The sequence below is a fragment of the Anarrhichthys ocellatus genome, unplaced genomic scaffold (genome assembly GCF_004355925.1).
Source record: "Anarrhichthys ocellatus isolate YVR2014 unplaced genomic scaffold, GSC_Weel_1.0 scaffold17, whole genome shotgun sequence".
Lineage (NCBI taxonomy): Eukaryota > Metazoa > Chordata > Actinopteri > Perciformes > Anarhichadidae > Anarrhichthys > Anarrhichthys ocellatus.
The window spans coordinates 7,394,625-7,419,340 of NW_022280047.1; the positions used below are offsets into that span (position 1 = coordinate 7,394,625).

The 24,716-nt window shown below is 42.9% G+C and overlaps 4 protein-coding genes across 5 annotated transcripts in view; 1 reads left to right on the forward strand and 3 right to left on the reverse strand.

Annotated features, from left to right (window-relative positions):
- The window catches only part of sart3 (spliceosome associated factor 3, U4/U6 recycling protein), a 9,650-nt gene extending 5,593 nt beyond the window's left edge, over window positions 1–4,057 (reverse strand). The window contains exons 1-8 of the mRNA XM_031856427.1: window positions 3,715–4,057; window positions 2,584–2,710; window positions 2,388–2,492; window positions 2,111–2,295; window positions 1,737–1,842; window positions 1,206–1,330; window positions 949–1,104; window positions 46–184 (exon numbers count right to left, since the gene is read on the reverse strand). Coding sequence (XP_031712287.1) covers window positions 46–184; window positions 949–1,104; window positions 1,206–1,330; window positions 1,737–1,842; window positions 2,111–2,295; window positions 2,388–2,492; window positions 2,584–2,710; window positions 3,715–3,921 — 1,150 coding nt within the window. The 5' untranslated portion in view covers window positions 3,922–4,057. The remainder of the gene's footprint in view (window positions 1–45; window positions 185–948; window positions 1,105–1,205; window positions 1,331–1,736; window positions 1,843–2,110; window positions 2,296–2,387; window positions 2,493–2,583; window positions 2,711–3,714) is intronic.
- An 8-nt stretch (window positions 4,058–4,065) lies between these two features.
- iscua (iron-sulfur cluster assembly enzyme a) lies at window positions 4,066–7,281 on the forward strand. The gene is made up of 5 exons (XM_031856514.1): window positions 4,066–4,240; window positions 4,424–4,537; window positions 4,618–4,728; window positions 4,820–4,898; window positions 5,222–7,281. The coding sequence occupies exons 1-5, from the start codon at window positions 4,139–4,141 to the stop codon at window positions 5,290–5,292; spliced, it is 477 nt and encodes a 158-aa protein (XP_031712374.1). The 5' UTR covers window positions 4,066–4,138; the 3' UTR covers window positions 5,293–7,281.
- Window positions 7,282–11,257: 3,976 nt separating this feature from the next.
- Window positions 11,258–13,466, reverse strand: tmem119a (transmembrane protein 119a). Its single transcript, XM_031856506.1, has one exon. The coding sequence runs from the start codon at window positions 12,498–12,500 to the stop codon at window positions 11,757–11,759; it is 744 nt and encodes a 247-aa protein (XP_031712366.1). The 5' UTR covers window positions 12,501–13,466; the 3' UTR covers window positions 11,258–11,756.
- Window positions 13,467–16,271: 2,805 nt separating this feature from the next.
- coro1ca (coronin, actin binding protein, 1Ca) overlaps window positions 16,272–24,716 on the reverse strand; it is a 31,287-nt gene continuing 22,842 nt past the window's right edge. For both annotated transcript variants that reach the window (XM_031856487.1, XM_031856486.1), the window contains 9 exons: window positions 23,654–23,776; window positions 22,339–22,468; window positions 22,000–22,181; window positions 21,494–21,613; window positions 21,017–21,121; window positions 20,788–20,933; window positions 20,488–20,545; window positions 20,108–20,341; window positions 16,272–19,033 (listed from right to left, as the gene is read on the reverse strand). In XM_031856487.1, coding sequence (XP_031712347.1) covers window positions 18,914–19,033; window positions 20,108–20,341; window positions 20,488–20,545; window positions 20,788–20,933; window positions 21,017–21,121; window positions 21,494–21,613; window positions 22,000–22,181; window positions 22,339–22,468; window positions 23,654–23,776 — 1,218 coding nt within the window. In that variant the 3' untranslated portion in view covers window positions 16,272–18,913. The remainder of the gene's footprint in view (window positions 19,034–20,107; window positions 20,342–20,487; window positions 20,546–20,787; window positions 20,934–21,016; window positions 21,122–21,493; window positions 21,614–21,999; window positions 22,182–22,338; window positions 22,469–23,653; window positions 23,777–24,716) is intronic.

Genomic DNA, 24,716 nt, shown 5'->3' on the forward strand with positions numbered 1-24,716 from the left:
TATATATATATATATATAAGCTTCTCGCTGCACTCTAGTCGTTACCTGAGACTGTGGGATGGTCCGCTCCATGCCTCTCCAGAGCCAGCAGGTAGCTCTTCCACAGACCCATGGTCCAGGGGCAGTTCCTGACTGCACGTTCATGAGTGGAGAGAACCAGGTCTTTGACCTTCAGCTGACGGTCCTGTAGAGTCCACAGAGAACAAACAACAAGAAGATTAAAATAATCTGTAACAGAGCGGAACGATTTATTACTGAAGATTTAATCAGTCACTTCTAGATGCGACCATTTTCTCACATCCCATCAGGTTTTCCTTCATTACTGTAAAGTCATATATATATATATATATATATATATATATATATATGCATGCTACTAAACACTGAAGACACCAGCCAAACCTTTAACATTCAAATATGAGTCGGTCAGAATCACATTTAATCAAACAGGAATTTGACCACTTTAACCTTCAATTTCTGTGTTGATACCATTTGTAAAACAGATTTGTGCAACATTTAAAATGATTTAATAAAATTGGTCAAAAAAAACTTTAAAATACCACAATGAGTCACCAAGACCTTGAGGAACGTCATAGAAAACCCATGCTGTGCTTTGGTATCAAAAGCCTTTGTTTCGATTGGATGTCGAGCCCTGTTTTTATGTCAGAAACTACATTACAAAAATTTTTATTAAATCTATTTCAAGAGAAGCTGTTTGGAGAAATCCATGGCTGTATTTTACCAAGATAACCTTGGTGCAACATTCTGACCACAGCTGTTAAGCTCTGGCTGGCAGACGATGGAGTTGGAGTTAGGCGCTGAATAAGAGCAGTCAGTCCAGGAGGCAGTGCCATGTGAAACCAGTCCAAACTCCACACAGTAAACATTACAGTCCGACTTGGGAGCCCTTACGGGACAGCACCATGCCAAGCACTGACCGATACTCACAAGATATATTGTGCATTTTGCCCACATGTCGGGTACAAGGCAGTTCTCTGCCAGAGTCCGCTCGAAGAGCATCTGGATCCGTGCAGGGTCGCCCTCCTTCAGTTCAAAGTCAATGTAGGACTGATACTCTGCCAGCTTAGGAGGTTCTGCTGCTATCTGCAGCAAGACAACAGCATGCAGACAAGATGCATCAAAAAACAATGCACACACAAGGACGACAACTGCAACAGACAAAACTAGCACTTCAAGTCAGTTACCAGTGCTTCTTCAAAAGGTTTGCACTTCGCCATCTGCTGCAACGCCCTTTTGTACTGATGTACGACCGTCTCAGCCACCCCGTCTTCAGACCACTCTTCATACTCCGCATAGGTGGACTCCATGTCTACAAGGCAACGGAGCACAATGTTCTCAAAGTTCAGACATTTCTAAAACATCGTCAATAAAGATATTTACACCACACACAGTATTTAGAGTAACATTGAACAGGAATTGAAACACTACAGAAATGCCTCTGGTCCCCATTCAGCTGGGACAGAAAGAAAACAGCACAATACTAGACCATCTGGCTACATCTCGCCCACTCCTGCAACAAACTGAAAGCGTGGTCACAGACCGAAGAGGAGTGTTCTCTTTCTAAATCTGTACCTCATTTCAGAAGCCACATCACAACCACGCCACACTTAACTTATCCAACAGGGAAGCGTTAACATTTTAAACAAGGTAATTCACAGTCTTTTCGACATATGTTTTACAGCAGCTCGTCTGGACAGAAGAGGCGTCGTGCTTACCCATTAAGGGGACGGCCAGCTGGCGACGAAACAGTGTATGGATGCGCTCGATCTGAGCTTTCAGCAGCTCCTGCTCCTCACGACTGAGAATCCTTCCAGGAGGAGGCTGGGAGGAAACACAGTGGAGAAAAGGCTGTCAGGCTTTAGCCAATCCACAGGAATTCAAATTCAGCATTTTAGGTATTTGTATTCATTCGTAAAGTGAGTGGATCATCGTTTAAAAAGCATACTTTGACACAACATTAACCTGAGAAAGGAGGATTGATATTACCTGCAAATATACAATACTGCTTTTGAGAGCAAATATTGAAACAGCGTCATAATCAGAGCATATATCCGACCAGCGATGAGAACCCAGTGATTGAAACACAAACCTGTACTGTGGACTGCATGGCGTTCTCAAACTCTCTGTACGCTTCCCACACCGCCTGGCCCTTGGTCACGTGAAGCCCCACCGCCGTCACAGCTCTCTCAAAGATGGATCTCACTTTGTCCATCCCGCCTGGTGAGCCCATGCCTCCAATTGAGTACTGAGCATATTCAAGCCAGATATCTGGACCTGGGTATAGCGACGTGGAATTAAATGTTAAAAATCACGAATTCACTGAATGTCAAATCAAAAAGGAGATAACAATGGTCGGGTGCACTCACAGATGTAGTCTTTTACAGCCGTCTCAAAGAGTTCATATACTTTCTCCCGGTTTGGCTCCTCTTCAGTCAGACGGATTTCATCCTTGAGCCAATCGAGCCAGATCTCTGTAGGGTTCAATAAAATGTGGTTTCAGTTGCAAATAATGGTCAGAGCTTTTGTCAACTGAGCCAAACACTGTATCAGACATGCACCAACCTTCAGTGAGTGGGAAAAGTTCACCCATCTTCTCCCTTGCCTTTCGCAGACGGAGAAGTTCTCCCTCCTGCTTCAGTAGTTTGATGAGATCAAGGTGGCAGTTGTAGTCGAAGGCATTGATTGACAGCTGAACAAGAACAAAAACAAAAAAAAAAAAAAAAATCACACAGAGAAGATAGGAGGATAAGATGTTAAACAATTAAAACATATCCTAAATAACACATGCTTCTTCCTCTGCATGTATTATTATAGCAGTGGCTTAGTACCACTTCCAAAGAAAATCTCATATCTCATTTATGACGCAGATTCAATCATGACATCATCTATCTAACAAGTTTATTAACGAAAAATGGATACAATCTGCATTCCTTTGACACTCAGTTGTTATGTTATTAAGTTGTTCCTAGCTAACACTGATCTAATGCACAGACTGAAGCCTAAAAAAGGACCATGAGGTTGAAAATCAACATTATGACAAAACCTTTCAGTATAACCTCCCTGAAGGTGGGATTTTCTGCAGTTATCTATTAGCCTATATCCGTTATCAGCCAAGTGTACCTAATAAACTGAGTATGACATAAATAATGATGTAGTAATGTTATAAATGTAGTTTCTCTTAAGTGTGTTAGTGGAAGCAAAGACTACAGCATCAACTGCATCACTGCAACAGATCTAACGCTACTGCCAAACATTGTTGTGAGATGTTATTAATACAGCAGATTAAACACTTTAAGCGTGCCACACAATAAAGTTAGCACAATATGTACTTTATATGTGTACATGTACTTTCTAACTAAACTACACTGAAAGCTGTAACGTCCCACTGGACTGAGGTAGTAAAGAAAAGGCGCGTGTAACACGAGAATCCATTAGCATCACAGATTAGCAGGCGAGCTAATCACGACGGCTAGCTTATTGAATGACGTCGTATCATAATTGTTTAGGATAACAATAGTAGCAGCTGTCTGTTGTATTTATTGCTTCCATTAAACCAGAGCAGGACATAACAGCTGGTCGTTGTAAAGCGTTGCTGGTTCGTTGTAGCCGACACTGTTTACCGTTCCCACCCATTCATTTTCGTTAGCTCCTCAGCTAACGTTCGTGAACTCAGCTTGGTTGTTGGTTGATTACCTGCTCCTCCAACCGTTGGATCTCTGCTTCATTTTCTTTATCGTCTTCCGACGAATTGTCCTCTTCCTCTTCTGAATTTTCTACTCCCATACCGTCCTCCTCCTCTTCCTCTTCTTCGTCCGATCCCATGTCTCTCTCCTCCATCCCTGCGTCTCCCTCCTCCATGTCCTGCAAATGCGTTTGCTCTGCGTTGCTCGATGCTGCCATGTTGGAAGTCTGTCTGCCTGGTAACAACCCACAAGAAGGAGTATCGTGAGAGGTGGAGCCTGAACGCACCGCGGACCCACTAGCAGTGATACTGTTAGCCGCTAGTAGGGGCTCCTTCCTCGGTGATACCTTCCTTCTTCGCATGTTTGTCAACAAAGACTGTTCCGTCCTCGCTCGTGCTCACTCGTTGATTTCCGGTAAACATCGGTACCTCAACATGGCGATTGTCTCTTTACGAAACTCCACGTCCACGCTGTTGTTGTTTACCAGACGGCTATTGAGCCCGGAGCTGAATGCTCTCTGTTCATATCACATAAAGGTAACTCATCAAATGTGCTTCTAGCTCGTCATTGTAACCAATGGATGCCACGTGTGTTTTAGTCACAGTTATGTAACGTTACGTGTGTTGTCTGACAGTAGCTAGTTGTCTGATCTTGTCAACACTCAAAACAACAAAGCAGTGATGTAACGTTATCATCTTTTGTTGGTCACGTTCTTCAAGGTGGTGGACCACTATGAAAACCCAAGAAATGTGGGAAATCTAGACAAAAACGCCAAGAATGTGGGGACTGGATTGGTGGGTGCACCAGCCTGTGGCGATGTAATGAAACTACAGGTAAGGTGGAGGTCAAATGCAGCCGTCATGACTGCCCACTTCCTAATGTACAACTAGGTTTGATTGCGTATTGTTTTCAGATCCAGGTGGATGAAAATGGCAAGATTGTTGATGCAAAGTTCAAGACATTCGGCTGCGGATCAGCCATTGCTTCCAGCTCTCTTGCGACAGAGTGGGTGAAGGGGAAGTCGGTGAGTTTGTATAACACTGATGAAAAGGGAAGTAGAATAATAGCTTCACAAGTCTTTTGTTTTTTGTTGAAAGTCTGCTTTCGTCCTGTAGGTTGATGAGGCTCTGAAGATCAGGAACACTGACATTGCCAAAGAACTCTGCCTTCCGCCAGTCAAGCTTCATTGTTCCAGTAAGTTCTTCATCAAACACCTGAATGCTTAATAAACAGAAAGATGGATGACAAAAAGAAAAATCCCAACTCTACTGGAGGAATGAACACTATTATCCAAAAGATATGTTTCAATGATGGTGGTGGTGGGGAGCACTGTTTTAAGTGTAACATTTCCCAGCCATGCCCAGTTTTCATACATTTTAAACTATTCAGTTTGCCGTTTCTCAACTCACTTCTTAAGGTTTTCCTATAATTTGTTACCTGGCTGAAAGTTTCTTGGTAAAATAGATGCTTCATTTTATGCTCAAAGTGCCTCTAAAACCTCATTCTTTTTCTTTCAGTGCTTGCAGAAGATGCCATAAAAGCAGCGCTGTCAGACTACAGAATAAAACAGCAGGACAAAAAGGAGTAACAAGTGCACGCCAGCAGTTAATGAGTTATTAACTTGTCAGTCTCAGTACCAGCCATGTAATGTTTCTCTGCAGTGCTGTTTGGAAGATCGGTTACCATAATACTACATCAGGTCTTGCAGCCTCTTCTTGGATTGATAATCCCCTTTAACAATCTCTTTAAACATAGCCGATGTTAATGGGGTTTCCTACACATGAATCAGAAATTACAGGCCAGGGTGTGTTTTTATTTTATTTTTGGCATTTAGGCAGTATTTGGCTATTTGCTGATCCCACATGGAGGATTCCATTTGTAAATGCAGCTTAAGTACATATACAAAATCATGATACAGAATACTGTGTGAGACTGTGTGCTTATTGTGACTCAAGTTATTAAAAACATTTTCAGTGCGTCTGTGCCGGTGTCATCCACCAGAGCCTACATCAAGCGGCGCCACCCTCTGTTGGCGCAAAAGTACTTTTTTTAGTACGAGCAGCACTGCCAGCATGAGGAGAGTTACTAATACGCATAACGTAACGAGCAGAGAGATGACCACTGCAGAGTCTTGTTGTGTGAAGGGTTGTGGGTTGCGAGTGGACCAGAGTGCATCTCTCTTTGTGGAGAGCAAAGATGGTGTCCCCTCCGCTGAGGTTGCATTATTCTGTGGGGTCCGACCTGTGATGTTGTCTCTGTATTTCTGTTCCTCATCAGGGGTAGGAGTAGTGTTTTTTAAATGGGGTGGGCTGACTGATTGTGTTTTATTTAGGGACAAACACTCCTTATAGGTAAGGGTCTCTAAAGAGTAGTGACTAAGCAACACACGAGTCTTATGAACATCTTTGAAAAGAAGTCCCACAGTGGTGTCTTGTGATTTCCGCCCTGACAAGCTTCCCAAATACCTCTTGTTTTTAAATGAGCTTGGTCCTGTGGGCTCCACCGCCAGCGTCTCCAGCTTTCCTTCCAGTGCTGAGTTAAGGTCCAGTTGGTGGCTCCTCTCATTTGGCTTCAGGACACGAGGACAGATAGCCATGACCGAGAGGTTCAGGAGCAGGCGGTGAGCAAGGTGGACCGGCTCGGTGCACACCAGGTCCGTGGCCATCCTCAGCCGACCGCTCAGCAGCCAGCGGTAAAGATACAAGATGTCACACTCGCACACCCACCGGTTGTTGGCGAGGTCCACAGATCGGAGACGCGACAGGCTGTCAAAGGCGCTCTCTGGGACTGAAAGCAGGCAGTTGCTGTTGATCTTCAGGACCTGCAGGTTGACCAGGGCAGACAGCGAGGGCAGGTCCAGGACAGAGATGCAATTTGCAGAGAGGTCTAAATGGGTCAGTGATGGAGGAAGATTCAGAGGGAGGCTTGTAAGCCTGTTCCCCTTCAGAGTCAGGACCTGTAGCTTGTTTAGACCCAGGAGTGCCCCGGGTTGAATGGCACGGATGCGGTTGTCCTCCAGGTCCAGGCGAGTGAGATTCCCCAGTTGTCGCAGGGCGCCTGAGGTGATATAAGTGATGCGGTTTTCTTGCAGCAGCAGGGACTCCAGGCTTGAGGGCAGGCCGCGTGGGAAGCGGGCCAGCAGGTTATGACTGAGGCTCAGCACCTGCAGGTCGGAGAAGGGCCGAAGTAGGTGGTCCACGTCACAGAGCTGGTTTCTGGCCACAGATAGAGCTGAGGTACTGAGAGGGACAGAGCGAGGAAGTGACCTGAGACCCAGGGACTCGCACAAAACCAGGAATCCTGGGCGAGGACAGCAGCAGCCAGGAGGACAGGGAAACGTTATGAGGCAGGCTAGAGGACAGAGTACCAGTAGGACACCACATCGGCACCAAAGCATGACTCACTGCCAGGAATAAGGGAGAAGACACAACCGCGTTAGACACTTTTCTCACTTGCTTTAACACAAAGCACCCTTTATGTATGGTTTATAAACTGTAACAAATGGCTTCATGTAAACCCGGGACAAAGGGTGACAATAGAATACAGTACCAAAAAATAAATAAAGGCTTAGCACTTACCATTTTTGTCTCCTGTATTATCTGCTCCTCTGAGGAGATGGGCAGGCTGGTGGTCCTTACATGATCCTCCGTCTTGCTAAAGATATGACCACTGCTGCTGTTGAGAATTCCTGGCAGATGCTCATCAAAGTTTAACGACAGCCTTCAGGTGCTGCATTACCTATTCTGGATCCTCTTCACCATTCAAATTGATTGAGAGGTCATATTGCTTGTCAGTGGCAGACAGTGAAAAGAGTTAAAATTCACAGAGAAAAAAACTGCAAGGTGAGATAATCTATGTAAAAGAAGAAAGAAATAAAAGATACAGGTGTAATACTTCCTTATCTGAGGTGACCAAGGTTCCTTGAACTCAGACAGACTGAATATCAAACAGGCCGTGGACGAAGAGCCTTGGTGGGTGGTCCTGTGGCCGTGTGTCTTCCCATCACCTGGTGGGAAGAGTGAAAGTGAAGGGGTAGTATTTGCTCGAATTATTTAGCACCTCATTGACAAAAGAGCAGGGAATCTGACACTGGTGCAAGGCACTGCCAGAGCTCACGTTTCATCCACCACGGGGTTACGCTTGCCTTTGTGCTGTTGTGCTGTTATCTTTGATGTTTGATCTTCAAAGAGTTGACCCATTCATGATTAAGCGCAAACTTTATTTACAACATTTTTCTGCTTCAGACATTTTAGCAATGCTTAATCACATTTTAAAACATTTGTAATGATTTTTTTAAAACAGATTTCATATATGTGTACCCATATCAAGATGGTTTGGTAAATACGATGTGCATTAACAAACAATACTTGCACTTTCCGATATGATCAATCTGAGGTATGAAACTGAGCTCGAGGCTGAAAGAGAAAGGAGCGACAGCCTTCAGAAACAGCTTGAGAAAGAGACACAGTCCAAAGCTGAAAAGGCCAAAGAAGACCTGGAGGCCATAAAGCAGCTGATGGCTGAGAAGAAAAGTCTGGAGGAGGAGATCAAGACCCTGAAGGACAACGCTTCTGAGAAAGAGAAGACGTATCTCAAGGAAAAACAGGCCTCAACCAACCAGGAGCAGCTCACTGAGCTCCAGGCTGAGGAGGTTAGTCAGGGCCTCCGAACTGACCGTGACAAGGTCAAAGAAGAGAACCAAGACAAGACCAGGAAGCAGGAGAAGTATGCCCCCCCCCCCCCCTCACTCACCAAATCTTGAGGTGCTGAAAGACTCTGAGGGGAAGAAAAAAAAAGAAACTCTCGGCCTGGAAACAATTCAAACGTTTCCTTTGGTTTGAATAAGAATCCTGGAATGTAACAGCCGATTGTGGCTCAGTGGAGTGTGTGAATGTGTGTGAATGTTAGTTAGTTCTGATGGACAGCTGACCTGCCATCAGTATAACAATAAAAACAAACTAAACACTACATTATATTCTGCCAGCTCATTGCTTTGGTTAACTAAAACTGCTTAGCTAAAGTTTGCAAAAGATTTTGGTCATGGTTAAAGAAAAAAGACAGGACCAATAAGCACTCACAGCAGCGCAACATGTAAGAAGTTAAAGTCTTAATCCAGACTGAAAGCAACACAGGTTAAACTGCCAAATGCAGAAAGCACAGCAAAAAATCATTGACTGTATGAATGTGTAAATCAACAGATTATAGCACTGCCCCCTATCACGCACAATAAATCTGAATATAACGTGTGTGTATTCCGGGATGAATAAAGTATCTTCTGTTCTATTATATGAAAAGAATGCATTTCAGCATCACAGTAACTTATTTTCTTTTCTTAATTGAGCAGCTGCAACTGTGTTGCTTTCAGCCTGGATGGTGTGTTTAACTTTGTATTTCTTTTCAAATTACAGTTTGTTCCGTTTGTAAAATATGCCGCTCTGCTGACAGCAGACGTGTCCATGTTTGTGATTGGTCATATGCTGCAAACATCGGCGTTCTATGTGAACAGGCTCACAGCCAGGTTGAGAAACCCTGACTTGACTTACCGAGTTGGTATTAACCACTGTCGTAGGACCGTTTTGTAACACTGCAGATTCAGATTCTACTCCCTCCGCCTTGAACAGACATGAAGTAAATTCATGTGCTGGTAATGCCTCTCTGTCACTCTTCACATGAAAGAAAAAAATGAATGTACGACATTGAACATGTGGTATTGTGGTATTAATAGTTGTATTATTAAATACGTTATAACGGAATTCAGAACATAGATTCAGTCAGTGTCGGCCGGGGAATTGCCTCCATTCACGGCTGTCAACATGGCGACTTTATGTACTTTAAACATCCACGGGCGACGGCCGGCAGCTAGCACCTAACTGTTTACGGTGCTAACAACGCGAACAGCGCAAACAATGGCAACAGTGCTGATGAGTTGAAAGTGTTGACCTGTGGGGGGGACCGGAGGATGGCCGTTACGCTTCGGGTCGGGACAACGTTACGAAAGGTAACTTAACCGCAGTACGATGAGCTCAGTGCAGAGCAGCCGGTGGGACACACGGCAGCCAGGCCGGTGCGCTTAGCAGAGTCATGTTGCAGGTGGCAGCATCATTTGTGTTAGAAGGTAGTATACAAAAACGATGCTGTAGCTATCCGCCTCTGCTCGTTGACTCCTGGGAAGTGAATAAAAGTTTGGTTGTAGCATTATCCAGCATTCATGTAACCCTAGCATGCTATACCATCATCCAGCAGTAAAAGTGAAGTGCAGTCAATAAACCGCTCTCTGCCGACTGCCGACGACACGCTCGAGTCCGCAGAGCCCTGAAGCTCCGCCCCCGCTGCTTCACAGAGTTTATTCAGGTTTTTTTTATATTAATAAACATACTCAAATACACACAGACAGACAGAAAGACAGATTCCTTGCTTTAAGTTAGATGTGCACATAGCAAGTATCCTCTTTTTTAAAAAACTTTTCTTATCTTAGGTTTCTTTTGGTCTGCATTCAATAATGACAAAAACATCATTATCAACAATTTTATTCAACATAAGCAAAGAAAACTGCTATTTTGTAAACAATAAACTGTCACTTATAGGAATCATTTGTGTGGAAACATGAGAAGACATTAATCTGAGGTTAAAGAGTTTTAAACATAACAGTCTGGCCCTTTAATCATACAAACTCTAACTTGGTTTAGATGCTCAGAGTCATCACAGTGAGTTGGAGAGGTTTTACATGTTATCTCCGGTGTAATCTGAATTTTTATCCAAATCATATCAGATGAATTTGACAAATATATCTCAGCTTTTGATTTTTAGATATTGTTCTAGCCACCATAAGTTAAAGTTAAACCTGCTACACCAGCAAAACATACTTATCTCTGTACTCATGTTTTGACTCATTACAAATTATTACGTTAAAAACAAAACACATGATTTATCTTAAACATAGGTATTACTTCTTAAAAAAACAAACCTGATCCACAAAGTTTTTATACCCCAGAACCCCTACGTTTCATGCTGAAGGCACATCAGAACTATTAACCAAATAAATATATAGACAGATAGATAATATGTATGTTTATACTTAAACTTCCCAGAAATAACAGTTGCAAACTGTGCTTTTGGTGTAAATCTTTGTGAATTAGGTTTGTAAAGGAAAATACTATATGAGATATAAAATAACATTATGCAAAATGAAGTAAATATGAATGTAAATATAAAGAGATAGTTTTGTTACTTATCCAACAAATCAAGTTCACTGGGGTCTCACTTTGCTTTATCTAACAGCAGCAAAGGCTTTTCTTTAAATGACAGAGTGGTTCAGCCACAGCTTTTAGCCACAGCGTACAGCAGGACATACCGAGGAGGTTCCTCCGTCTATAGACAGGCACACACATACTTTGTTTTTATCATTTCAATTTATAGAACATGGACAATACAGGAATCCCATTCTTAATTATTTTCAAAATATTGTTTTTCTTGTCTTCTCTTAAAAAAAAAAACTGATCTATAAGAAAAATATTTCTTTCGCAGTTTCAAGTGATGCTACTTCAATGGCACAGTGATATGATATAAGGCGGTTAAGACTACTTACTGTGGCAATCACTAATAAAAAACAACTGCGTGACCACAGATAGACTAAGGACAAACTGACCACTGAGCCACTTTAAAGGTTTAAAGGTTGTTGGCATGTAGCATCAACGTGTTGGCTTTTTAATCTTTGTATGTATCAAAAACTGTGACATGCAACTTTTATAGGCAGGATTTATGCAGCAACAACATTTAGTATTTTGATTTCCAACATATCTTCCATCAATTACATTTCTAATCAAGCCACAGTTCATATATTCATGAACTTGTAGTTTTAACTGTTTAATCATTGGGCATCAGCATCACAAATACATTTCTTGGTGGAAGTTGTAAATGGGCCAGATTTGAATCACAAATGCATTTCTATATATTTTTCCATATGTGGGCAATATAACCAACCTGTCTGATCTTGTTTTTATGTCGTGGTTGCAACATTTCACCTCTTAAGCCAACATCAGCCTCGACCGTGCCCTAGTGTTGGGCCTTTTTCAGGTGGCAGGTGCAGACTGAATGACCAGAGCTCGTGCTGGGGCTCTGCTGCACCTCCTCTCTGTGCTTTGGCTGCTCTTTGTGCTTGGGCTCCTCTCTCTGCTTTATCACCTCCTCTGCCTCGCTGACCTTTCTCACCTCCTGGCGGGGCGACGACCTGACGTCTCTGCCCCTCTCACCCACCAGAGCCTTGGAGGGCACGCGCAGGTGCTTGGGGGAGGCCATGCTCTGAGTCTGGACCCTCTTGACGTGGTCGACGGCGCACGGCCGCTCCTGGGGCTCGCTTGAATTTTTGCGTGCGCCGGTCTTATCAGCCACAGACTTCTTGTTTGGCTGAGGAGGGGGTTTGTTGGCCTCCAGCTTGCGCTTATGACTCATGGCAGAGGCGCAGCAGATGATGAAGACCATGACGATGAGAAGAGAGGTCACCACGATGATGATGAGCAGATTCTCCTGCAGGAAGTCCACTACTCGGGTGAGGACGAAGTCCTTCAGGCGGATCATGGTGGTGGTGATGGTGGTGGTGATGGTGCTGGTGAGGTTGGGACCTCCAGTGGCAGCAGAGACCTGAACAGGCGCTCGACTGGAGAAAGAGGTTGGAAAAATGAGCTCCAGCTCTGCTTCATCACCGCTGCCGTCCATGGATGTGTTGTAGAACAGAGGAGTGGCGTGACACACTGAGAGCAGGGTCACACAGGCGACGAGAGAAAACAAACGGGACTTCATCTTCTCCTCTGAGTCCTGCAACAACAATGGCTATCTTGAATTTAGGATCGAATAAGGAAATACATGTATTTCCTAATCTAACATGGATGCGTCAGACCCCTAAAGGCTAGAGCCATGAATTGGTTAGCTTAGCTTAGTAAAATGCTGGAAAGGGGGAAACAGCTAGCCTGACTGTCTAAAGGATACAGAAAGCATCTAGCAGCACCATAAAGCTCACTAATGAACACTTCATCCAGTTTGTTTCATTTTTTTTTTTCCTTTTATCATTTTAATAATCTTGTGACCCCTCAGATATTTCTTGTGACGCATTGTCAATACTAACTCGTGTCAAGCAGTCTAAAACAGACACATACTAAGAAAATAAAACTGTTTTAAACGTCCGTTTCCATCTGAAATGCAGCTCCAGTATTCATCTTCACTCAGGTTTTTCTAGGGTTTCTGCCGTTCCCCATCTAGGACCAGATCTATTTTAGCAGGCAATTGAGCAGCCATTACTTATTTGGGGTGGAGACAGTGAGTTTGGTGCTGAAGGCCTTATAATTTGTAAAGTAGAGGGAGGCCACCCATCCACCACACCAAAGCCAGAAGGAAGCTATATTCCAGGGTGAGCACAGAGGCTGTGGCCTCTATATTTACACTGGGCAGCAGCTGTTGTAGGCTACACCAGCCCACAGCAGCACAGGCCTGAGGAAGATATTTCTGCTTCCAGTAAAACCAGCATTTACCGACAGTACAACTGTATGAATAAACTTCCTGAGCCAATGTTACATTTCTTCCATCCTTCTTCTCAATGTGAAGTCAAGCTCCAACAAAACAAAATCCAGTTGTGCAGGGCTCAGTCTGTTCCCATTTAGAATAGACAGTATAATTACACAGTGCTAAGCTGTAACGACAAGCTTCTAATCAGCATCATGCTATAGTGAACCTGCTGCCGCTGTGATGTACATTACACGGTGTGAAACCCCCCTCCCTGTGTGGTCGAACATACAGTACTCTGCTGGACCACATGGTAGGCTGGGTCTTCCTCCTTGGATGTAAAGCTATAGGACAGCACTGCCCCTTGAATCCTCATAATTATAGCCATAATTACATTCCCCGTATTTCACTGGAGGGTCCACATTACCTTCAACTGAAGGCCATCAACCCACTTCATGACATTTGAGTGCTTAATGTCTCAAACTCTTGAATCTTCTTTCAATTTCCAGCAGCATTTTTATGGCTGTATCTTTACATCATGGACGTCTTGGCCATTATTAACTACACATTTACTCCAAATTCAGTCCGACAGACGTGATAGTTTTGGAAAAGTTAGTCTCAACCATAAAATGAAAATAAGCATTAAGTTGCAAAGATGGAGCCACTGGTTAGACCATGTCAAAGCATATTCTTACATATTTACATATTATAACATATTAGGTAACCTACAGTACAGTAGATTAGACACAGGATGAACATTCATTACATCATTGATCTTTAAAATAGAATGAAGAAAACCTCGAGGGTCGAAAGTAAAATATAAGTAAAAGTGTTATTTCAGGAATGTAAGATATACCATTACAAGTTAAAGCCCTGCATTATAAATCTTAATTAAGTAATACCTTGAAAGTATTAGCAAATTATACTGAAAGTATCAAACGCAAAAGTCCTCATTTACCATATCTTATAAACTGAAAATCTATAAAGTAACTGTAGCTATTAAATCATTGCAATGGATTATAGTACAATTTTTACTCCCTGAAATTTAGTGGAGTATAAGTACAAGGTGAAATACTCAAGTGAAGTAAAAGTATCACAAAATTGGAGTACTTGAGTAAATACTTATTTACATTCCACCACCACATTAGTTTTATGAACCAACTTTAAACAATATGAACCAACGACTTGAAACTTTACTCAACACGTCAGTTTGGATACACAGACTGCTCTGAAATACATTAAATATTTGTCTGTGGTTTTAACTTGCTTTAAATACTTTTCAAACATAAACACATACTTACAGAAAGTGTTATCCTGGGTTTCTCCTCTGAAGAGCACAACACAGGGCAGAAGACAGAGAGGAAAGTAAAGGGAAGACAAAGTAACAAGAAGAAAGTACGAGGGAAAGAGAGTTCCCGAGCATCCGTCGTCCTTGCTGAATTATACCCACTGTTTTTTACTGAGCTCTAAAACGTCTGCTCACTGCAAAATGATGCCCATCCCTCCATTTCCAACCTCTCCTCCCTCTTTCTGCCTCCCTTACTCCCTCTTCTTCCTCCTGCACATATGGGGTGTCCATCTGGGATTGAACCTTTTTACTGTACATCTTTTTCTGAACTATGAGAGGGAACAGCGATGTAGTATTTATTCTGTATATAATGACATTTACTAATACCAGAGAAATACTAAATGGTCTCCAATTTGTAATGTACCACAATGTGTGTTGATTTATTTAACGTTAAACTTAAACTGAGCTTTCAGCTTTGAAACTCACTGCAGAGACATTGCAGTGAGAACACGAGTCCCATGTTTTAAGGAAATGGGTATTTCTGTACTTTGCGGGGCGAGTCCCACGAGTCCTCTGCTTCCCACTGAGTCCTCTCTAATTAAGTCCTCGTTGATTACACCCCTCTCTACAGGGCACACAAGACCAGCGCAGAGAGAAAGCAAGCCCTTTCATCCCGCAACACACGTACAGAGCGAACATATCAACTTCATGGTCTTTTAGCAGCACTTATCTCTGGTCAAGTCTCTAAATATACAGGGCGTCTATTTCAGGCTGCTGATGGTGTGAGCTGTTGATATTATACCTGATCAGCATGAGATTTAGTGAAGAAGGGAAGCAGTTCCCCAGGTTCAGGATGCACAGAACCTTGATAGAGGGATTCTTCATATTTCTGCTTGTTTATCTTTGTGACTTAGAAATGTTCGGTTTCTCATTTTTGCTGTAACAGACTTGCACTGAAATAGAGTTTGGTTATTTTTAGTGGCTCGAACACAATACCAGTTCTTTGGCTAACTTTATATTAAATTCAATCAACTGTACACTCCAACATCTCATTTTGGCCATCTGTATTTATAACCGTTCAGTCTATAAAAGAGAATGGCAATAATTAAAACAAAGAATAAATGTCTAGGTTTCACAACACTGATGGTAATCTGACCTTTAAAGTTATTAGGCTGGTAATATTTCACCAAATCAAAACACCAAAGTGAATCATGAATTGATCCTATAGACAAAGTGTTTCATGTATAGCCAAAGCCTGATGTCACTTATTCCTCTGTTTTCCTAGAAAATACTATACTTCCCCCCCCCCCCTGACAATGAAAATGGACCGTGTAGATCATTTTGAGTCACTCACAGTGTCCTGCTGCTGTAAACTCACTGGAGCACTGACGGTCTGCAGCTAATAATAGTCCAAAACAAATGTTCTCCTGTCGGAGTAATGATTCTTCAAAACTACAGAGCCCAGCTGTTTAGGGAAACAACAATTACACTGCAAATATTTGCAACCCATTTTTAAAGATGCAAGTCTTCAGAGGAACACATCGGACAGGCTGAGAAAGTTGTAAATTACCGAGACATGGACTCCTTGTTGACTTTGGTCTTTTCATGGGGTTTGTTGACAAGAACATATATAGTCCAACACCACACCAGCCCTAGCCTTCACAGAGGCCCAGGCTTTATTTCCAGTACCGTCTTCCTCTTCAGTGCAGTCGTTGGACTTCAGGCTTGTATCCAAAGGCTCAAAAAACACTTTTTCAAACAGTAATGACCGAATGCAAAAGATACAGTCCATTTTAAAAAGTCTTTATTATTTTTTTCTTATAATCAATGTTTGATGCTTGAAGCAAGAATAATGAACAAAAACGCTGAGCAGACCTCCAACATGAGGCTTCATTCTGGTTCATTTTGGTCTGATTTTCTTTCTTGATATCGGTGCGACCTCCGACATTAACAGAGGCTCTGCTTTTCTCAAGATGCATTATGGCAAGGTGCAGAGAACACAGACGAAGAGAAACATTTAAAACACACCTCCCACACAAATACCCTCTTCAGCACAGCCACGAAAAAAAAAAAAGAAACTTTATGGTCATGTTATTTACACAGCTTTCACTCGGTTTTCCTAAAGAACAAACATACATCTATCTTTCAACTGCACGTCTCCAACCTACAGAGTCCCTTTGGATCGCTATTCACTACTCCTCAAACCTTTGCTCTCGTGCGACCAGTGCTATAAAGAATCCACAGAGTGGTAGATAGAGCAGTACACACATTTCTATAGCCCTGCTGTAACTTCCTGTTGCTAATATTCTACGACTTGCTGCTCAAATTGCATCTCAAAGCCACGATGACTCAAAAGGCTGCCGACAGCTTCTCGGTTTGACATAATTTTTCGAGATGTTGTGAATACCCGTACCGAGGTGGAAAGTGTCAAAATGTCCGGGGCACATTGCTTACTAACAAACCTCGACCAGTAATGCTGCCTGGTGTATTGTGGGATGGACTGGCAGGACTTCATGATGTCCACAAACAGCTGACACAGTACTTTAGGAGCAGAGTCCTTTGAACATAGTTTTCTTTTTAAGTATATTTAAGTATAGCACCTCAAAGTGGTTTTGAATCCGGGCACCGATCAACTCTTCCATTTACTACACAAACCTACTCTCACAACAGTCCCCTACGAACACTTGCATGATCACCTCTATGGCACTTTCAGGTCTTTACAGTGGTAACAATTATTGAAGGCAAACAACAGACTGAACCTTTACCCGTCTCAGTAATCAAATCTAAAAACATCAAGAGGAGCCGTTATCATAGCGGTCTGGTCAAAACAGCTCAGGCTGGACAACTCAATAGTTGCTTGATTTTGTGATAACTCAACTGAACAGGAGCTTCTGAGGAATAAACTATTAAAAAAAAAGAAAAAAGTGGAAGTGCTAAGAGGGAAATAAGCACAGCTGGAACAAGAAACAGGCTAAAATTAACAGTGAAGCAATACCCAACTATTCAATTCATCCAGGTTAGAGGCCAGTCTTGGACATTCTACCGTGAGTCCATTTCATAACCCCCCCCCCCCCCCCCCGCCGCCCCCGACAACAAACACAGCAGGAATATCCACAGTGACAGGTACCCAAAAGACCAAAGACATGAGGCACATATTCACACACAATCTAGGCCTTTAAGGTCCACCATGAACAGTTTCTGTAGCAAACTCCAGTTTTATCACCAGAAGGTTTTAAATAGTCACGTTATGTGATTGATGAGTCATTTCATGTCGATTCCTGTATTGGTTTGTACAGAAGATGCAGATCTGAGATGGCATATAGTGCGAAGGAACAGCGACAGAAACATAATCCCACTACACGTGACGAGACACCGAGGTCGGTGACGGAACCTCTCGCAGAAACAAAAGCAGGTGTTTTACATGGGACATAGATGTCACAATAACAATCACCCAGTGTGACTGTGTCACTACAGCAGAGTGTTCACAGAAAGAAGAACTTTATAGAAGTATCTCCCTCTCCTCCCCCCCGACACCAGAAACTGCCAATGAGATTTGTGGAATGCGTTTGTCACTTTCTCCAATAAGCACACAGTGCGTGTTAATGAAGCAAGACGGAGAGGAATGCTTGTTTACGTGGACTATTGTCCACAGTCAGAACGACGGGAAGCAACGGGAACGAGAAGAAATGGCAAAAAGCAGAAGTTAAGTTGTGCAGCTTCAACAAAGACGGCGAGAATGGTCATTTATGTGTAATGTCTGGGTGTAGACCGTGGCAGCTAAATGGCTCCCGTTTACGCCTCATTACAGAGTTCTTCCTAGTATAACCATTCATCTTATTCAAATTATTTTAGTTCCATAGTTAATCATTGATGACATCCTTACACAACCAGTCTACTGTGCCGGGTGTCCCCGTTGGCATTTTGACTCGTCCCACAAAGAGAGAGAAAGAAATACTGATGAGGTGTAAACAAAATGTCAAATTTGGCAACATAATTTTGGGGTATAGTAACATGAAAGACTGAGACCTACTTAAAAAATATTTGGGAACGCAATGGCAAATGCTGACTATTGATATTGGAATTTTCTTGGTCATATTTCTAAAATGCAAAGGAATATGTAAAACCCTTTTTATACAAGACGACAAAATAAAAAATAAAAAAAAGACTGCCACACAATAAAAGGAATAGAGTCCTTTGTCACCGAAAAGCAAAGAGCATTTTGTACTAAATTTGCCACACGTCCTCATTCCACCTGTGTTAAACTGAGGGTCGGGGGCTGGCTAAGAAAAAGTTCAACTGGAATGTTGCTAGGGATCGTTGCTAGGCAGGCTTCAGGCGAAACACTGTCATTGAGATAGGCAGTGACTGATCCCGCCCACCCCCCGGCCAATGAAACGTCCTGAATTGTAGCGGGTTGGGTAAAGGGTCCCTAAATGGCAATTTTGGACATTTGCTCTTCAAGTTTGATGATTCGCTTCTCCTGACTGCTCACCAGGTCCTTGAGAGATTTGATTTCACTCAAGATCTCCTCCAGCTTGGCCTCAGATTTCTGTGGGAAACACAAGACACGAGTGAGACACTTTTTTTGTTGTGTTTGTAGTCATTTCTAGCACAACTACGGTCACGTTTGAACCGATAACAAACCTAAGGTACATCACAACAGTGCACAAGACACTTCCTGTCTGAAAGCTGGTAGCTACAGTCTGACTGTAGATGCCATGTGGCACGGCTGGTACTCTGAGGGTTAACATGCTTTGCCAGCGCTGGAGCCCAGTGGGCTGTGATTACAGAGCACAACTGCTGAGAGACGCATGGGCTGGGTCCCAGGCGGGTGGCTGTGTTGTGGGTGAGGTGCGGCAGGACGCCCAGCAGTAGGCGTCCAGAGCAGGAACAGTTTGTGGGTCAGAGAGTGGGTTGAATAACATCTACAAACCACCTCATGAAGACAGCCAGCAATCTGCCCTGCTTCCAACACATACAATTTGTCCGCTTAACATTGTGAGTGTGTGTGTATGCATGTATGCATGGACACACATATACACACACACACAGTAAAAAAACAAAAAACACTACAATGTATGTAAAAACACAAATGTTCACTTAGACTTCCCAATATTATGCAGTCTAGAGATTAAACAATAAGTCGATCAATCAAAAAAAAAAAAAAAAAAAAAAAAAAAAAGCAGCAACAATTACATCAATTAATCATTTAAGGATTTTTTTTTTTTTTTTAACAGAAGTAACAAGCATCCCCTCGTCCCAGTTCCTCAATAATAGGAGTCTTTTCTTTGACAGTAAACTGAACATCTTGGGGTTTTGTTGGTTGGTTGGACAAAAACTGTATCAAGATGTCAACTTGGCCTTTGAGGAAAGTTTTAATTTGTATTTTTATTATATTCGGACATTTTATAGATCAAACGATCATTTTTGAAAATAGTTGGCAGATTTTTACGACTATTCTAATCATTTTTAGTTGCAGCTCTAATCCAGTTCACAGTTAACTTCCTCTTCTGATAGTGTTATCCATATCAGAAGAAAATCTGTTGTTTCATATTGCCCAGCTCTACCAAGTGGAAGATTGACTATCTAATGTAATCCTGCCATGGAAAAAGCAAATACTCACAATCGATGGAGTCGGGGAGGCAGACTTGTTGGCAGGGCTCGAGTTCTCTGTGTTCTTGGTGTCCAAAATGTTCTTTTTGACCACCTTGAATTCACGGTTCTTGCCCTGGACGTAGCCGTTCTTGAGGGAGATGAGGATCGGGTCTCCGTTCTTGCCATCAAACCACTCCTCAGCCTCCAGGGCATGGTCGGGTCCAGATGTGTCCGGGTACAAGTCGTCCTGGAACAGGTCCGACTGACGAGGAAAGAGAAAGAGAAACGCTGTGAGGAAAACTCTAAAAAGCAGCAGAGTATAAAAACAAGGTCTCACTTGGCTGCCGGTGATTCAACATGTGGATTAGGGGTCTGGTAACAAAGTGGCCATTTAGGACTTGGACTCACCTTTCTCGGTACAGTCATCACGATAGGCTCACACTTCCTTTCATGCAGTTTATAGAACCTGGCAACATATAAATTAAAAACAATTACCCGAAATTCAATGGATTACCAAACAACAAAAGGCCCCGGACATCTTTTTATTCTGTGGACTGCCCCGAGAGGGCTGAATGATTATGTCATGATCGCGTCCTGCCTCCTAGTGGTGGAGTTAGAGACTCCATATTAGATCTGGTTGACTAAAAACAAAGCTCAAAACTAATTCTGGTGTTAAGCGATAGTTATTAGCCGTCCATCGCAGCTTACCTCGCAATTTCACACTTATTGACATCAAGGCCCCTCTTGGGCATGTAGCCCATGCCCCTCTGGGGCTCCTTGGTGGCAAAGGTGCTGAGGAAGTGAACATACGGAGCCTCGTCTGTGATTTCAAAGTAACGGATGCTGCTGTCCCCCTGTGAAGAAATAAAGAAGTCTTTTAGTTTTGTATTCAGCGATGTGGAAACGTAGCAATAGAGCGCTCACAAAGGAAACTCACCTTCCCACAGAGGTAAACGACGTTGGTGTCTGGGTCATAGAAGGGCAAGAGCACTCCGTTGCTGGTGTCCATCTCATTAACAGTCATGGGCTCCTCCATGTTATCCTGAGAAGAGCACGACAAATAATACAGTTGGTCTGTTGCGGAGACTAACAATACAGAAACGTAGGGCAGAATAAATGGCTTTCAAAGAAAAAAAGAGAGGAAAAAGTGGTTTTACTTTTAATAGCTGAGAATAATGTAGCAGATTTCATTGTTAAAAAGTTGTGAATGTGGTGTTTATTTTTAAAACTTGTGTACCATTTAATTTATACAGTTGGCGTAAATGAAAAGCCTGCTCTCTGAACAGTCTAAAGACTGTTAAATCCAGTATTGCAAGTCCTTAAGACAGCTCTAAGACCTACGTTTCAGTTTGAGACGTAGAGCCCAATACCACTGAACTGATGAAGAGCAGTCAGCACACATGAAGCAGCTTACCGGGTTCCAGAGGGCGAGCTGCCTCTCACTCATGCGACTGAATCCTGTGGTGAGGACGTTGCCGTTAGACAGGAAAATGGCTCTCATGGGTCGAGCGCCCTCGTGTGCCTTCTCCTTCTCCTGTGAAGAGTAGTTTACAGGTCAGCGTAACACGCGTGTGCTCAAGTCACCATCTCCTGAGCAGTTTATCATCATGTCCACTTCAGCTTTTGAGCATAAGCTCTACTTTTAGACAAGTGGCAACACAAAGCATTTTATTCAGATTGAACTTAATAGCTTTCACAAATTTATATAATACCCTAACCCTATATAATACCCTAACCCTATATAGTGATAGTTTGGTGTCACACTTAAGGGAACAAGGTTGCTGAACGCAGGCCTTCCAGCTGAAGCAGTCTCCCTACTTGCAACCCCATCTTACTGCACCTTGATTTATATTAACCTCTCATATACAATACAACAAAGAGAACATGTCACAACAAAGAAATCCTTTGAAAACGGCTTACAGCAATCATCATCTCCTTGCGGGGATCGATGACACGGATGGCCTTGTCCTTGCAGGCGGTGCAGATGAGGCTACCGTTGCGGTTCCAGGTCACGTTGTAGATGACATCTGGGTGCATGTCATCCAGGGTGATCATAGCCTCTCCTGTGCCCACGTTCCAGATGACGATCTGGTTGTCGCAACCTGACGACAGAGCGGTATAAAAAGGTGAGCAGGAAAGCAGCCCATCCAAGTCAAACACAATATCTATTGCCACTAAGATGATAAGATGACAACGCAAAGACTTCTGTTTGAATAGAACTTTGTTTTGTAGATTCAGGGATACAGAGACGGCTCTTACCTGCACTAAGAAGGACGTTGCGTGCTGTTGGATGCCATGTGATGATGCCAACGCGCTTGGAGTGGCCCTCCAGCACCACCACTGGCTCAGCCATTGAAGTCACAAGGCCATTCTCAGGAATCTGCCAGACCTGTGGGGTCATAGACGGGACAGAGTTCAGGAACACGACAGACAGTGAAGCCGGAGGGACTCCTATATTTACCCCCGTATCTAAACTCTGAAAGATGTTATTGTGAATCCGTCAACCCCACCCTACCAATTGTATTACTGTGCAAAGGGACACCACAAAGATGTAGTTACCAAAAGGAACCTGAGGGGGGCAGCAGTGACTAAGTGCTCCAAACATCATATTCAGATTTAGTGACAGATGAGACTTAAAGTCAAATTTAGTAAAATACAGAACAAGCATGGTCCTTCTACTAAAAATGATAAACAAGAATGCAGTCTGCTTTACCACTCCCACCCAACAGGATTCCTGATAAATGAATTAACTTAGAGATTTACTGTTGACACATGAAGTGTTTAGCAATACCTCTGTAGCATTTATCTCCATGTATTCAACCACCTTTCTTAGCATGCTAATACAATGATATAAAGGGTTCTGTATGTGCACGTTTTAAACAGCAGAACTGGTTAACATGCAGCGAGTTGTGCACTATGCACTTTACGTGATGTGACGATTAAAATCCATTCTTTTTTGTAAAAATATACATTTATGGTTGATGTAGCCACGTCCACATCATGGTGCATATCAGTCTGCAGTTACAGCACCAAACAACAACAAGAGCCTGTTTAGGCTGTGAGCTTTCCCTTCAAAAGATCACATGCTATGAAAAGAGGAACCATTGACAGCTTCTCTGTTCATTTCATGGCTTATACTTCTGCACACATGAACTAAATATGGCCTTGACTCAGAGAGGGTCTAACAGGAAGTCAGGACTTTCAGGTGAGGAAGTAGTAGCAGCAAACACAAACAGGCAGCACACTGATCTCACTTCACTGCCCAAATAAGGACATGTGGAGGAAAGTACAACTGCAGTCTCAAAAAAAGTCAGTGACCTCAGCTCAATAAACAGCTAAATCATTCCCCGGCTCTGATTACTGCAACACATATTTGAGTCTAATCTAATCCAGAGGGTGAGGTCTGCACCCATCCACCCATCCCTGAGTTACAACAGCCTGGCCTTCTGCAACAAAACCACGTAGTCGCCAGACACTTATCAGCTCAATAATGTGTGTGTGTGTGTGTGTGTGTGTTGCATTTACCCCAATTAAGAGGTCTGGGTTCAGGTGGAACGGGCGTGGCAAACCTTACCATCACTGTGCAGTCCTCGGAGCCGCTGGCGATGACGTGATCATTGTGGGGACACCAGTCAATGTCTAACACCGGGCCTGTGTGACCACACACTGTGGGGTAGGATTTGTCAATGCGTCCCGTCTGTAAAGACAAAAGGTAAACAACAGAGTAATGAGATTAGGTTTACTCTGATCCTGCTCAGAGAACATTGTCCGTGCTGGAGGAGTGAGCACGTTTTGAAACAGGTCAATTACAGTATAATCCTAAATCCCACCTGCAAAATTAAGCTCTCACTCTCACACTCGCACTCACTCTCACACAGCATCTAGGAAAAGGCGCTTTATCAGATTCATTCCACAGAGAAAATGAAATTATGTGCGAGTGACGCAGCCTGAGCCGAGAATCAGAACTGAGGGAGACACTTTATGTCTGTTAAAGTACGATTCATTTCTCTTGTTGAAAAACCCTTCCATTGAATTTAATACAATCTATTATTTGAGGATTTGGAAGTCACTTTGAAAGAGTGATGACATGAGTGTACTCAAAGAAATCATAACCATCCTCATGTGCCTACGCCGTTTGAAGACTGAACAACTTATACTGGAAATGAGTTTTGGATTTGATTGCACAACACGGCACTTTTTGAATAAGACTAACTGTGTTGACAAAAGTTTTTAAGATGCGAGGGGAAATCCCAGTCACATAAAAACTTCTCCCAAGGATTTATTAAGCATTTTTAGTCCTTTAACATGGCCCAACAAACTTAACTGCCTGAAGCCAGAATCTTGGTTCGTCACTCCATATTTCACCCAAAAAAGCTAGTTTTTTTAAAAGTGCTGCTTAGAAGCAAACAGATTAGATTTAGCTTCTATTGGACCACCCACAGCAACGAAGGAAAGTTGTTAGTGGTGACGTCGTTATACAGTAGACGTGCCGCAGCATCTCCTTACTTCAAAAAATGGTAGCCCCTGTATCAAACACTTTACATAACCCGCTTATACAACTAATGGACTGCATGGCTACAAATGCATTCCTGGTGCCCACCAACACACAAATAAACATACACACAGACAACCTTCAG